The sequence below is a fragment of the Aulonocara stuartgranti genome (genome assembly GCF_965226115.1).
Source record: "Aulonocara stuartgranti genome assembly, chromosome: 12".
NCBI lineage: Eukaryota > Metazoa > Chordata > Actinopteri > Cichliformes > Cichlidae > Aulonocara > Aulonocara stuartgranti.
In genome coordinates this window covers 7,476,535-7,492,183 of record NC_138948.1, presented here as the reverse complement: position 1 = coordinate 7,492,183, position 15,649 = coordinate 7,476,535, and the positions used below count along the sequence as shown (strand labels likewise).

Genomic DNA, 15,649 nt, shown 5'->3' with positions numbered 1-15,649 from the left:
AGTCTTCGTGTGTAACAGATAGAGAATGAAGACAAAAGAACAGTAATCTGACAGTTACTAAAAATGCATCACTCAAGAGGATGAATAGACCATTTCACTATCGGCAAATAGCGTAAGGTACACATCGTGCATGAGAAACATTCATTAAAATCTGTCCTAGGTCAATGTTACCTCTTCAAAATCTTGCACTGAAGAAGAATGCATGGCTTCTGAGCCTTGCTGAGGCATTTCTTCATCAAGATCCTGCAACAAAGAAAAGATGGCACAAAGATTAGACCAAGTGCTCTTCTTGCAACTGTACTGGGCAGTCCTGTGCTTCTGTCTTTAATTTGCATGTGTGTGTGTGTGTGTGTGGGGGGGGCTTTCCACTCAAGAAATGTTTTCTTCTGAAAAAAATACTGGCTACAATAATTAACAACTGATTCCTTTGCAATCATCCATCCTCTTCCACTTATCCTTATCAGGATTGTGGGGTAGCAGTTTTGGGGCCTATACCAGCTACCATAGGGCAGTACAACCTGGACAGATCGCCAGTCTAACATGGAAGGACAAGCATTTGCATTCACACCAAAGGGCAGTTTTGAATCACCAGTTAACCTAACCCCATAAGCTACATCTTTGGACTGTGGGAAGAAGCCAGAGTACACAGCCAGAGAGAGCCCATGCATTACAGCGGTAAAAAGTGCCTAAAACAAGTTAAGAAGTTGTATAGTACTATCTATCTTAATGTTCAAGCCTGAGTTTCAAAAAATTTCAACATAGAAACAAAGCACATGCAGTCAGCTCTGCATGCTGTAGGTCAAACTGTCAAGACATACGAGAAGACCCCTCCTAAAACCAGAGTGATGTCACCATGAAGCAAACTTTGACGGAGTCCCCCAATAACAGTGTGGTCCTCCTAAGTCACATTTGGGTGGTTAACACACACACACACACACACACACTCAGATGTTATCCAGACTTGCACTTTGAAACAATGAAAAGGACCTACAAGCCACGGTCCATGTAAATCACATCACACCCAGGTGACTGCCAAACACACACACACACAGCATCCATAAAGAATGATGATAGATTAAATTATTAGTTCATTAAGTGGTACACTGGATTATATTTACCCTTTCAGGCTCTGGATGTTTCAGGTCCAGATCATTGTTTGGAAAGCTGTTTGGTTGCGGCTTTAGGCAGCTCACAGTCTTCTGAATCTGGCTGGTCTCCGTCTTCGTGTGTAACAGATAGAAAATGAATATACAGTGCATTTTTGAAGAGGCTTTTGAAACATTAAATAAACTGTATGAGAAAGATAAGTTTCAAGCTATTGTCTTTAAAATATTCACTGTCATGTATAGAGAATTTAAGGCCCTATGATTAAGAGACAAATAGTCAGTGTGATTTCTTTATTTTTTAAGCCATTGCTAAAGGAGTAAAACAATCACCTGTAGCAGCAACGAACTGTCACTAGGGCCCATTTATCTTCAAGGGACAAAATTTAAAATGAATCTAACTAAAGAGGCTACACAGCAAAATCTCCAGTGTTAAATTAACACTAGAGAGTGTCTATATGGGTCCACACAACACTGTTGAGTGTTGAATTAACACTTTTGACAGTGTTATATGTTTAAAAGTAACCTAGTCAGTTTTGAAGATTAACAAAGACTAACACTGAGCAGTGCTGATTTTCTAACACTGGAATATTTCTAACATTTTGAGTTATTTTCCAGTGTTAGAAAATCAGCACTGCTCAGTGTTAGCCATTGTTAATCTTCAAAACTGACTAGGTTACTTTTAAACATATAACACTGTCAAAAGTGTTAATTTAACACTCAACAGTGTTGTATTTAACACTCAGAGGTGTGGACCCTTATAGACACTCTCCAGTGTTAATTTAACACTGGAGATTTTGCTGTGTAGAATCACATTAAACATCAATCACTGTTAAAATTTAGAAACCGAAAGCCATTTTTTATTTCTGCATACCTGCTGATATTTTTTTAGTGCTTTTAGAGGGCTTTGATGTGGCAGCCATCACAATTGCCTGTTTTCCATTAGTACCTACCCCTGTTTTTCCAGTAGGTTATAGTACCATGTAGTTTTTCAGTAACTACTGCACCAAGGTTCCAAGTGATCCAAAGTGATCAGAAAATTTGACATAGACTGAATGCCACCAGGTGGCTGGTCAATGGTGTCACTCGATAAGTTATGAGTGCGCCTCCTTCGTGAAAATCCAAGCCATCATTTTTGAAACTCTGAAATGTTTGAAATAGCGACCAAAATTAACAGCGTGATCCCTGAATTGAACACTAAAGTATAGACTGAGCAGCAGGCATTTTGTCACCTTGACGTCCATGCTTGCTGTGGCATTTATATCACTGGATGCTCGGCTGCATTGCTATAGTTACCCCAGGCACAGTAGGTGATACTCAATTTCAGTGAAAAACTAGATGCCCTAAGTCACGTTAAGCCAATTTGAGTAGGTACAAATGTAAAAATGGCTTAGGGTATGCAATTTATCAGTTCCAAAAAGTACAATTGTAGAAATACCTTGCATCTCCAGAGCCAATCCGAGTCACCATAATTATAGTCTATTTCTTCGCCTGGACTTATGTCTCTGCTTGCAAATAAGCATAGATGGGGCTTTCCATTGATATTTAATATTTTCATCTTAGCACTTGGACTGATGTGGTTGTCGTTGACAAGTCTGCCTAATGACCCATCTTCTTGAGATGCATCCACACTGTGGGGTTAGGCAAAAAAGTATTAGCTTAACTAGTTAGTTAGGAAGCTTTTTTTTTTCATAAATCAAAAGCAATGTGTCATTTAATCTTAATCAAACTACACTGATATAATACGCACCACCAGAGTTTTCCATCAAACTTGAATTCAAACATGAACACCTTCAGGCTGTCATGATAAACTCTGTGTCTCCGCTCACATTCTTCTTTTGTTATGAGTTTACCTCTGTATTCCAAAAGAAAGTCTCCTTTTTGGAATGGAACAGTCGTGAAAATGCCCCGACCTGAATTGCAGAGGCATACCAAGTGAGTGACAAAAGACAAAGTGACAAACTCCAAATCTAATCCAAACTAAAGACCAACTTACCTTTGAAGGCATTTATGTAGTGGATATCAAGTCCCAGTTTGTCCCTTCCAGCAGAAACATGACAGACTGCATCCTCCCGTGGAGGAATGCGTCTCCTTCGCATGTTCTCCTGTACGATTGGCTGTATTACCAAAGCATATAAAGTATTACGATTATCGTCATCATTGTCATCATCATCAGTAGTAGCAGAACTAGCAGTAGTGTAGTTTACAGCATAAACACAGCTGACTTATTCATAGTGCTAATTTATGCCTTCTTTTAAAATGTTAAAGGCCTAGTACTCAAAATGGCGACATGTGACATTTCTGTAATGGCGACTGCAGAGAGTGATACAAGTACTGAGAAAGCTTAGGCATCAAAACTGTAAGAAGTTTTTTCTTCAGGCATATAAATAAATACACGACTAAATACACTTATACCCTTGCTTTTATTTTAGGGCTGTCAGCAGAATGACAGACATTGGACAAACTGCCCGAAATTAGCTAACAGCGACATCAGGGATTTTGACTCAGACTGCGCTGGTTTAATTGTTAATCGCGTTAGTCGCGATGTCGGCATTAACACGTTTAAGCCACAATAATGCTTTAACACCGAGTAAATCCTAACACGGGTTAGCCCGCTTTATCGCGTTGACGCGGTTAGTCGTCAGCCCTATTTTATTTACTCAATGACAAACGCTGGGGCCGTTTTACTTCTTCAAAGACTCACTAACAGTCCATAAAGCATAAATTAAACCAGTTTAATATAGGCCTGTGCACCTATAATTTCATATAGTATTAAAGTCATGGTGCATTTTACATTAAAAAAGGCTTACCTTTGTGTTTTTAATCCGTCTTCGTATTGCCGTCGACATACACTTGTTAAAGGGCACGCGCGCGAAAGTTGTGGCGCCGTTTCCTGTAGGTACCGCCTATATATATAGCCTACCAATCACAATGACTTCCGGCCGTGTGTATTGAAAATGTGTATTAAATTGCAGTACCTACACACATCCACTCTAACTCGAAACGTCGCTGTGCAATACACTGGAATACACAAAAATCAGGTGAGGGGTATAGGTGGACTTTTAAGAAAATCAGAAAATCTTTTAATTATAGTTTAATAAATGAATTTACACTACAGTTTAAGCAAATACAGGTCAAAAGATAAATAATGACCTCATAAGAAGTAGAAAAAATTATTATTTAGACACTTAAAAATGCATTTACAAGTCATGTTTTAGGGGGACACATGAATACACAGCAAAAAGTCGAAATGTCCCCGGAGCCCAGGTACAGCGCAGGTCAAATGTCAATCCATACCACATAGACGCACTCACACACACACACACACACACACACACACACACACACACACACAAATATTACTGAATGATGACAGTAACCAAATGTTCAGTGTGGAGAACTGTGCAGTTTGAAAAACTCTGCAATATGTTGCATTCCACAATCAATATTTTTAAGACTTAATGTGTTACATTAAGTTTCTTACATATTTTTACTTTAATAACAGAAACATTTTCAGGGTTCTTAATCTGCTTTTCAATCTCACTACTTCCTTCTTGAGGCTAATAAACCTTAAAAATAAAACAATGTTGCTTGGATACGAGGGTGACTGTTGAAAATCATGCAGGTTTACATATTGTTCTTTGAAAAAACAACAAGAAATGAATACACAAAAAAATTATGCATCCAGACCAAAAAAGCCATAATGAACATGTTCATTAAATTTTTTTTTATTAAAGTTCCAGCTTTGTGTTGGACTATCATACCATTAAGAATTCCTGTTTTTTTTTTGTGGGTCCACCTACAGTCCAATTTGATCTTAGGTGGAGCTGACCTTTGTTTTTTTCTAACACATTTTGTTTTCAGTCTGAATACTAAATAAAATTAAAAAAAAATCACATTTCGGTAGCACTTTATAATAAAATCACTCTATTAGGTGTAAGTAAGGTAATAGCAAATGCTTGATTTATCATTTATATATTATTACTCCTCCTTAGTATTCCCATATATATATATATATATATATATATATATATATGTGTGTGTGTGTGTGTGTGTGTGTGTGTGTGTGTGTGTGTGTGTGTGTGTGTGTGTATTAGTGTGTAATTAGTAATTTGTAATTGTTAGTAATAATCATAATCAATGTTATAATAATCTAACTGTATTCATATATAGCATACTAAGGAAGAGTTATGGTAAATAAATGATGAATTAAACACTGATAGTACCTTACTAATCACTTAATAATGCTTATTGCCGTAAAATCATTTAAAAAGTGCTCCCCACATTTCTATTTACAGAATAATGAGATATGACAATACATCTCAACTTTTATAAATTCACTACATCGACTATCGTTATCTTTATTTTACAGTCTGAAAGATTTACAGATCACAGCTGGTCTACAAAGGCACAAAACCTTTGCATGAAAGATGTTTTTAAAGCTCATGAAAAAATGGCTAAAGCAGCGATGACTCAAACCTCAGAGGACAAAGCCTAGCATAATAACTGCCTCTAGGTCTGTTTACAACTACAGCAACTGAGCTCTGTGAATTAATTGTACTCTATGAATGAACACATGTTCTTCTCCTCATCTCACAATATATCCAGTGATTGGAATGACTTTTCTAATTCCTGAACAAATGTATGCAAAAACTGCACAGAGCTATATAAACACCAGCATCTGTAATAGGGCAGTCGTGAAAATTGTCAGGCATGGTTACTGTTTTTAAACATTTGTCCAGGTATATATTCAAAAAACAATTTGCATCTGTGTCAAGGTGTGTGCTATTCTCCCACTACAGCCCCTCCATTTTTTTAAACTGCCAAAAGTCATTCATTTAAAAGTTAACAAAAGTGCTCCAAATGTAAGAAATATATTTAAAGGCAAATAAAACAAAAGTATTATAATTGGCTCCTTTTTTTATGTCAAATTTGAGGGAAAGTGTCTCACTGGAAGGCATAACTCAAAGCATGTAGCACTGCTATAAATTATGTAGCACATTTGTATTTTAAAGTTACCCTGTGAGGGTGTCTTCTACACAAAGTTCTAGGCTTGAATAAAACTATAAGATTCATGAATAATAAACTTAAGATACATAAAGAGCTGAATGGTCAATAGACTTTCAAGTTGTACAACGTGGAAAGATAGCAGTCTTACCCTAACTATACAAAAATAGCAGTACTAGTAGTGTTTTGTGACATTGGAGGTTGTATAACTTCTTCTATATTTTAGGAACTTATTTAATATTGATGTACACTCACTGCATAACCTTTAGGTACACACTGTTGCACTAGGTTGGACGACCTTTTCCTTTCAGGGCTGTCTGAATTATTTGTAATACAAATTCAACATGGTGCTGGAAATGTTCCTCAGAGATTTTGGTCCATATTGATATAATAGCATCGTGCAGTTGCTGCCAATTTGTCAGCTGCACTTCCATCATGGATAAAAAAGATTTGCTGGCTGAAACCAGTTTGAGATTATTTGAGTTTTGTGACAGCAACAATACTCTAGTAAACAATGCTCAGTTGGTACTAAGAGACCCCAAAGGGAACATTGCTTTAATGTTGACTATGAGCCCCCAAAAGGTTGATTCTGTTCACTTTGACTTAGCTTTATGAAGCTACATCCAGATGAACAGAAGTAACCATTTTAGGATTTGCTTACCTGGATGATTGAGCATGCATCAAGACGTTGTGTATGGGCAAAATCTGACTCCACTTGCTGAATGTTGCAGCAGAAATTGGGACTCATCAGACCAGGTGATGTTTTTTCTAATCTTCTATTGTCCAGTTGCGGTGCGCCTCGATTTTCTGCAGCAGTGGCACATGGTTTTGTCTTCTGCTGCTACAGCCCATCTGCTTAAAGGTTTTAATATATTGTGCATTTAGGGATGCTCTTGTGTGTACCTTGGTTGCACCGAATGGTTGTCCAAGTTGCCATTGTATTCTTATTATATCAGCTTGAAACACTCTAGCAGTTCTTCTCTGACCTTGGGCATCAACAAGGCATTTTCACCCATAGAACTGGCAATCACTGGATATTTTCTCTTTTTCAGGTCATGCTCTATAAACCCTGGAGATAGTTCAAGGATCAAATATATCTTTATTATCCCCAAGGGACAATTTGTCGTACAGTGGGCTAAATTCACAAAACCATCAAATAAAATACAATAAATAAGCAGTAAATACACGAAAAACAGGACTGAAAACATTGTGAATTGTTCAAAAGATCAGTGGAAGATGGGACAAATTCATTTCTGAGTGCATTTGTCCTCCACATTGGCATATAAGTATCTGCAGCCAGACAGAAGCACCTTAACCTTCTTCAATTAGAGGTGGCTAGGATCAGCCAGGATAGACTGAGACTTCTTCAAGGTCCTTATCTTGTACAGGTGAGAAAGGTCATTCAAGGTTGTTTTTTAGGTTCAGTGACCCATACCAGAGATGGTTGCGTGGGGAAAATCCCAGTGGATCAGCAGTTTCTGAAAATCCTCAGAACAACCTAAAAGCTCGCCATGCTCAAAGTCACTAAAATCACCTTTCTTCCACTTTTGGACTTTAGTAGCAGGTCTTGACTATTTCTAAACGCCTAAATGTACTGAGTTGCTGCCATGTGACAGATGAGTTTCTTCCATTACTCAACAGTTAAACTTGAGCAGTTGAAAATAAAAAAAAAACATTCTTAAATGTTCACATCCCTATGTGTATAGCTGAGTGAGGTAAAATCCACATCAATACACGAGGTAATAAATCCTGCTTTTTAAGTACTGCTTGGAGCAAAATCCCATCTTCCATCAAAAATTATTAAGCTGGAAACACACTAAACGGCTGGAGAAGACCAGCAGGCTCCCAAATCATATTTTTTTCAACAGTGATGAACAAACCGTTACTTCCTGTCAAGCTGTCCAGCGATTAGTGATGTCTAGCGGGTAAAGGCCATTTGAGCGTAAGGGAACAAAACACACCATTGCTCATGATGCATTTCAATGAGAAACTACACATAAAAACAATTTGCCTTCAAATGATTTTTCTTACGAGGCCATCTCCTGTGAGTGTCCTCTCCTATTGTGTTCTTCTGGCATAAAAGCTCCATTACAATGATTTAGTCTGAACAGAGCAAGGGTACTCTTGAACAAGTATACATGTGCGCGCGCACGCACACACACACACACACACACACACACACACACACACGCACACACACATTCAAATGCACTTATGCCTCGGGCCTCGGGACCCATCAATTATAGTGGGTTCAGTCAAGTTATCATCATACTCCCCTTTTCTTTTTTTCTCCCTCAGTGCACAGAACTAGCACAATATGGACTCGCTACCCCTTTGAGCACTTCAAATCTGGAACACTTGCATAAGAGTCTATTTTATAAGCATGTAAGCAAAAATAAATCCCAGATTCCATCGGGGTTTTGGGAGTGAATCTTGCTTATGTCAAGCGGAGAAGGTGTGAAAATCAAAAGTGTATTTTGGGGAGCAATGATTGGCAGAATGATGCTCAAGCCATCAGAATCTGTTTGTCTGCTGGTTTCAGTTTTGCTTTGTACCTCTGCTGTTCACTGTCCTGATGACAAAGACTGCTGTGCTCATCAGGGAGTTACATTTACCTTGTACTGTCAGATGTCATCTCAGGAAGATGTTTGACTCAGTGCACACACACACACACACACACACACACACACACACACACACACACACACACACACACACACACACACACACTTCCACCATCACACAGCTGTCTTTGAGTCAGGTGTGTTTACTGTTCACAAGCTTTTGAACTACTTTGATGTGCATCCAAAGGTTATTGGAAGGTGATGTGGTTTTTAGTTATTCAAGATTAGCCTGTTGTATTGATGTTTCAGGGGCATATACTATACTTCAACAATAACGACAAAAAATACTGAGACAGTTAAGGAAGATACTTTATTTTGTATTATGAATTTCAGAACCAACATCATGCTGTTAGAGCAACCTATTTTACATGTCTTAAGTGAAAAGGAGACATTTCTGATCAAATCATTTTAATTAATTTCAGAATTATTTTACTTTATTAATAAAGCAGTGTAAAAGTGGATGATCTAATGCAACATATAATGATATTTCACACTTTTACATTTGCTTTCTGTCCTTTCTTGACTGTCTCCCTACACTGAGCTAAACCTCCTCTCATCTTCTCCTCTGATGACTGATTGTATTTTTACTTTTTTATTTTTGGCCCTTCTCTCACAGACATCCTTTCTGTTGCTTTCTGTCCTCTCTCCTCGCTGTTCTGCAAAGAATAGTTTAACATTACTGTACATCAGCCTCTTTCACTCTCTCCCTGTTCAGTGAGTGTGTGTCACAGTCCATCTTCTCTTGCAGGTGCTGGTCTACTTGACTCCATTTATCGTGTGTTTGGGTCACATTAACTGTGCTTGCCTCCTCCCAAATTAAGTGTGGCTTCTACAGGTACATTTGTGTCTCATTATTCACTTACCTGCAGTGTTTAACTCCAACTCACCTCCTCACTCATTCCTGGAGCTGCACAGTGTTGCAGGGTTCCTCAAACTAGAATCTAGAACCTGCTTTTGATGCTACACCTTTAACTTTGAACTTGCCCGAGAAAGTTTAAAGGAAAATGTGAAAAAAGTTATGAAATGCTTGAAATCTAAAAAATATTAATATTAAATTATTTCAAATAAAAGGAACCATTAGAATCTGATCAAACTCAGAAGGTGGCTTATTTCCACTGAAATGAAGGCCCACTTTATCTAAAACATTAAGGTAACAACTAAAGATCCTTTTTCATGTAAAAATGGTTTATTCTGCAAAATATCAGCATGCTATCTGACAGACGTCATTACAACAAGGAATGTGAATCATTACTTCTAGATGTTCAATTATTTGTTTTTGATTTATCAAACTTATCACTGAGAAGTAAAATTTCACATCATAGTACTCAATTTTCTGGGGGAAATCTCAAGATGTTATATTGCTTCACCTACCTCAACAACCTCAAACCAATAAAATCAAACACTAGTGTCAAGTACTGTTTTGGCATCAGTTTAAAAAAATTATAGCCACTGGCTGTTAACATTTGAAGAGCTGAGACACTCAAAGTTTAACTTTACCAAATTACCTACAGGTAGAGTTCCTCTACATCAGCGCTCGGCATCAAAGCTTTTTATGAAGGATACGAAAAGAAAAAATACATCCTGTATGAATTCCAGTGTTTTACAAAAAACAAAACAAACAAAAAACATTCTTTGCCAATATGTAAAACCTTAGAATTGAGGTGCATTTTCTTTTTCCTTTCTTTATTTTTTCCTTTATGACAGAGATTGAAGCCTAATGAGCTTAATGATCTCCTGGTCTTAATGGACTTAAGGAAAAATACCAAATGAAGAAGTGCTTGTCCTGACACAAAAGAAGGGAGCAACAGGTGATCTCTTTCTGTCCAACAGTTAGGGCATCACAAAGGTAAAATTTAAAAACTGTGTCTTTGGGGGGAGTTTATGATCGCAATATCTCCTCACATATGGAAGTGATACTCTAGAGTCTGAAAAGAAAAGAAAGGAATGGAGAACAGCTACGAGAACCACTTGTGTTTGACTGCATGGCTTTATTGAACACTTTAGTTAACCTATTATGCAATAGTGATGGTTGACAGTAAGACCAATATACTGGGTCTGAACATAGAGTGCATTACTTTTCTTGGAGCTCTAAACCAAACTGTATCCCCTTTGAAAACTGTCTGTGTCCTGCACTGAGCAGTGCCCTTCCTCAACAACCTGTTTTGTAAGTGAATCCACTGATGGGCTCCTCTAGCTCCGGGGTCAGAGCAGCAGCCATATTGATTTTTCTGTTTATAAAGACAGTGGCAAACAGGGCAGACTCTGAATGCCAAAACGAGTGACTCGAAACAGGCATGGCCTGGAGGTATTTCTCTTTTCCCCTGTCTTTGTCTGCCACTCTGTTTACCTTAAATGCATTTCACTCTCTCTGCCTCTCACAGTATTTTCACCAACACTTGTTTGTCTATTCATCTCCCACATATTTTGTACTACATGGATAAATAAGTTCAGATAAGATAAACAAGAATAATAAAAAGTATATAAAACAGCTACTACAGAACCGCTCCATTAGAGACAATGTTTTTTGTGGGATATTCCCTGACATCTAGCTAAAGATTTCTCTGACAAGTTGATAAGTAATGCAATTAAATGGATTGCACGCTGCAGAATAGGGATTATTTATTTATGGCTAAAACCCATTACATTTTTTTTTCGTAAAAGAACTCTGAGTGTTTTTATGGCACACGTGCTTGTTTCATTTATGTGAATTTCTGAGAGTTATATGCAGTAAATGACACACTTTATACCACATACGAGGTATGTTAATTAATTATGTTAATGTGAATTTTACTAAGAAAGCTCATGCACTGTAGCTGTAGAACACCAGTGAACCTGTGGTCCCAACATTTCCTTTAAGTCTAACTATGAAAGGCAGTAAGCTAGCAGGAGAAGACTGTGTCACATGCAAAAACACACTGAAAGTAGCCATCTCCCTGACTTCTGTATTAGTTTCCAATAGGTATCAGTGACATCTCTAGTATTTCTTTCTTCCATTTGACTGATAATCTGATATACACTACGAGTCAAGTTTAAGAACACCCCAATTTTTCCAGTTTTTTTATTGAAAATTATGCAGTTTAATGTCTGATTGCACTTTGATAGCATAGTACAAACAAGGAGTTGGAGTTAAAAAAAGAAACTTTTTGACTCTTCAAATAGCCAGCTTTGGCAGATATAACAGCTGGGTACACCCGTGGCATTCTTCCTACAATAGAAATCAAGTACTCTTCAGAAAGTTCTTCCCATATCTGCTGCAGAAGTTCCCATAAATGTGTGCTTTGCTTTCACTCTTCTGTCCTTTTCATTCCAAACCAGCTCGATGGGGTTTAAGTCTGGAGACTGTGCTGGCCTGACTCCATGTTTTCTGGCTTACCTGTACAAAAATCTTGTTCTTTTTTCCTGAGGTAGTTCTGGCATAGCTTGGACTTATGTTTTGGGTCTTTATCTTGCTGTAGAATGAACCCATGACCAACTACATGCATACCAGAGGGTATTTCATGGTGCTGCAGAATGCTGTGGTAGCCGTTTTGGTTCAGGGTGCTGCTCACTCTGTACAAATCACCAACCAAGGATCCAGACCATCACACTTCTTCCTCCATGTTTCACAGTTGATGCCACACACTGTGAAACCATCCTTTTGCTTACTCAGCAGCACTCAATGTCCTGCATGATGAAATGAAGATTCCAAATTTTGATTCATGAGTCCATAATATCTTCTTCCAGTCTTCAGTAGGCCAATGGTGGTGTTTCATGACCCAGCCAAGCCTCTTTGTCCTATTCTGACGTCTTAACAATGGCTTTCTTGCTTTCATCCTGTCAAACCTGCAGCTCAAACTCTTCTCTTCACAGTTGAAACTGAGACTTGCTTACTACGACCATTATTAAGCCGGGCTTGAAGCTGTTGTTCTGTGAGCTGCCTATTGCGCAAGTTCTTAACTCTCAGTAACTTGTCCTCTGATTCAGTTTGGCTTTGGGTCTGCCAGACCTCTTCATGTAAGAGTTTTCTCCAGTTTTTCAGTGCATTTTGATGGTGAACGAAACTGTACTCACTAACACCTTGACTTTCTTTGCAACCTCTCTGTAGGAAAGACCTTAATTTTTAAGTGTTATGATGGCAAGTCTCTCTTACATTGTTAACTGCCCTTTTCTCGCCATTTTTGTAGCAACACACTACTTTCTGCAGCACAGTACTATTCAACTGATGCTCATGGGGGTATGGTACCACAGTGTTTTCCAACACTGATTTTAGGCTGACAGGGCATTGTAAGTAATCCAGAGAAGTTGGAACACCTGTAGAAATTAGTAGAACCGGCTTTCAAAGCTTGATCAACCTGCATTGCTGCAGAACAGATTTAAGTTGTTATCCCATTTTTTTTTTATTTCTGAAAAAGGTCTTTTTTAATAATTCTAAATTGTACATTATTTTTCAGTTTTGGGTAACCTTACCTTTTTTTTTTTTTAAACCTCTGGCAGTTCAACACTTACCTTTGTACCATTTCAAGCTATTTACCTGATTTGAACGACTTGAATTGCGATAAATAACTGGAAACACTGGGGTGTTCTAAATCTTTTGACTGGTATTGTAAATCTGTATATTGTCTATAATGTGTATGAATATCTGTGCACACTTCTAACCTTACAGTTCCCCCAGTCCACAACTTGGGGACTGAGGGAACTGTCACTACAGAATGACAACTGTATTGCTGGCAAATCAAAGAAGTGTGTTGCTAAGTTTCAAGTAGACAGTATGAGCAGAAACTAAAAAACCCCATCATTGACTACATTACTATTGGGATGCCTTATCAATGTAATTTATGTTATTGATTATGCCAACGGTGCATCGCAGAACTGGCCCCGTCCAGTCGAGGCATTGATTTTCCCTGACAACAAGCTAAATGGTGGATAGACTGGCATTTATTTAGCACCATTCTAGTTTTATTGACCACTCAATGCACTTTTACAAAACAAGCCACATTCATACACCTATTCATACAGTTTTCTATGCACATAGCAGTTTGTATTATATATCAAACATTTACATGCTCATACCTCCCAAGCCACAGATGTCCCAGCTGAGCAGCTGGGACATAAGAAAAGAAAAGAAAAAAACCCCAACTTGCCCACAATCATCTAAATTGTGGGAGTACTTTACACAGAAACCCAGCAACGCAGTGCTCTGTAAGGACTGCAGATTGGAACTGGCTTATCACACCACTACTAGTGATTTTTGAGCACTTGAAATGAAAGCATCCCAGAGCACTTTGTCAAGACTGCATCAGCACAAAGATGGCTCTGGCCCGGTTCAGCATACAGCTCTCTGGCTCAAATGAAGAAACAGTCACGGGCACGGTTCAATTGGACTCTGTCACATTTCAGGTCTGGTGTGATTGCTAAATGTGCCCAAGCACAGAAATGAAGCACTTCCTGCAGCCCAGCTGCCTCTGTGCTGCACAACTGCTGCAATAAATATTTGATAAGTCTATCAGGCATGTGAAATGGCCGTGTTTCACTTACTAAAACACACAGGTAAAGGGTAAATAGAATCATGAATTCTATTGTGCTGTGCAAAAAACAGTCATATCATGATAAGAGAGAGTAAGAGATTAAGACTAGTTGATTTGATGTTTAACACTGCGGTGATGTAGTTTGACATTTGATGATTAGGTGATTTAACACATTAATTAAAATATTAATAAGGTCAATTTTGATCATTATATTTGTGTTAATGGTCATATCAATTAAGAAATACTAATATCTGAAGGTTAACCGACTAATCCAGACAATGTTTGGTTATTAGTAAATGGCCAATGATATTGATCAGAGGTAAAATGATACTGAATAGACTCTACACTAGTTCAAACAGAAGAACTGCTCATTAAATTTTATTTTTTGTTTGCAAAAAAACTTTAGGTTTTGAAGCGTTCCCCTTTTCTGCAGTGCATAATAGAAATGTCTACACCAAGAGTGAAATAGCTTTGGCCAGTGTCTCAGCAGGGCCTCTTGGATTAGCAGAAAGTCTCGCTCAGCAAATGAACATCCGACATATGGCGATGCCTTCCACCTTCTCTTAATTGCCAAGTGTATTTATAGATAAAGGATTCAGCCTTCAGGGGCTGGAGGGCAGCACTGCAAGTTGAATAAAGCAACAATTGCATCAACTGGATCTTTGCCATCTGGCTTTTTTATGAATAGCTTGTGTAAACAGAGGGGAAAAAACAAAACACCAAAAGCGTTATTCACTGACACCTCAGTAATTTAGTTTTTATAGTTTGTTATTAGTAGCTCAAAAAGAACATGAGGAGAAAAATCCAGCAAACTTCTGTTAAAGCAACTGCTACATTTCCAAAAAAGTGCAGTTTTTACCTTATAAAGACACAGCTTATTTTCTCCTTTTGTGCCAAAAGTCCTTATATTCTGGGTGAGCCTCAAACATGACTGCTGTCCTCTCCAATGACAGCTTATGAGGTGACCCTTAGCTCATCTTTAGGGGCTCTGCGTAATATTTCACGGCCCAGCGTGACACTTACCACAGATGAGCGCTATTCTGTATCCTCTGGGCCCAGGCAAAGCAGATCTGCTATGTCGTCCTCGAAGCCTGCAGTTTGTTTACCCTGATGGAGACTGCTGATTTAATTTGCCAAGATGGTGTCCTCTTACCCTTGCCCCATGCAGCTGGATCTTCGCGCAGCCATCCCTGACCGCCTATTCACCTGCCTTGCTTGATTACACTGTGAACTGAAAATGAAATAGGAAATATGAAATATTCTAGAGTCTGCATGTTAGTTGTGTAATGAGCCTGGGCAGTAAAAGCAGTTGGTTATTATCCTTGTTTTTATTCCTCTGTTTTATTACTATGGGATGAAAAGTCACATCTGAGTTATATCATAAAAATTGCATGTTTTCATATAAACACAC

The 15,649-nt window shown here is 38.2% G+C and overlaps 1 protein-coding gene across 2 annotated transcripts; it reads right to left on the bottom strand.

Moving 5' to 3' along the window:
• Positions 1-1,226: 1,226 nt before the first annotated feature.
• LOC309718484 (histone-lysine N-methyltransferase set-1-like) lies at positions 1,227-4,441 on the bottom strand. 2 transcript variants are annotated; one of them, XM_082553750.1, is made up of 6 exons: positions 3,914-4,441; positions 3,100-3,220; positions 2,854-3,016; positions 2,542-2,734; positions 2,336-2,389; positions 1,227-2,246 (listed from the first exon to the last, which is right to left on the bottom strand). In XM_082553750.1, the coding sequence occupies exons 1-6, from the start codon at positions 3,950-3,952 to the stop codon at positions 2,136-2,138; spliced, it is 681 nt and encodes a 226-aa protein (XP_082409876.1). In that variant the 5' UTR covers positions 3,953-4,441; the 3' UTR covers positions 1,227-2,135. The 2 variants fall into 2 exon arrangements, with proteins under 2 accessions (XP_082409876.1, XP_082409875.1); XM_082553749.1 differs by having other exon boundaries at positions 1,227-2,389.
• Positions 4,442-15,649: the final 11,208 nt, after the last annotated feature.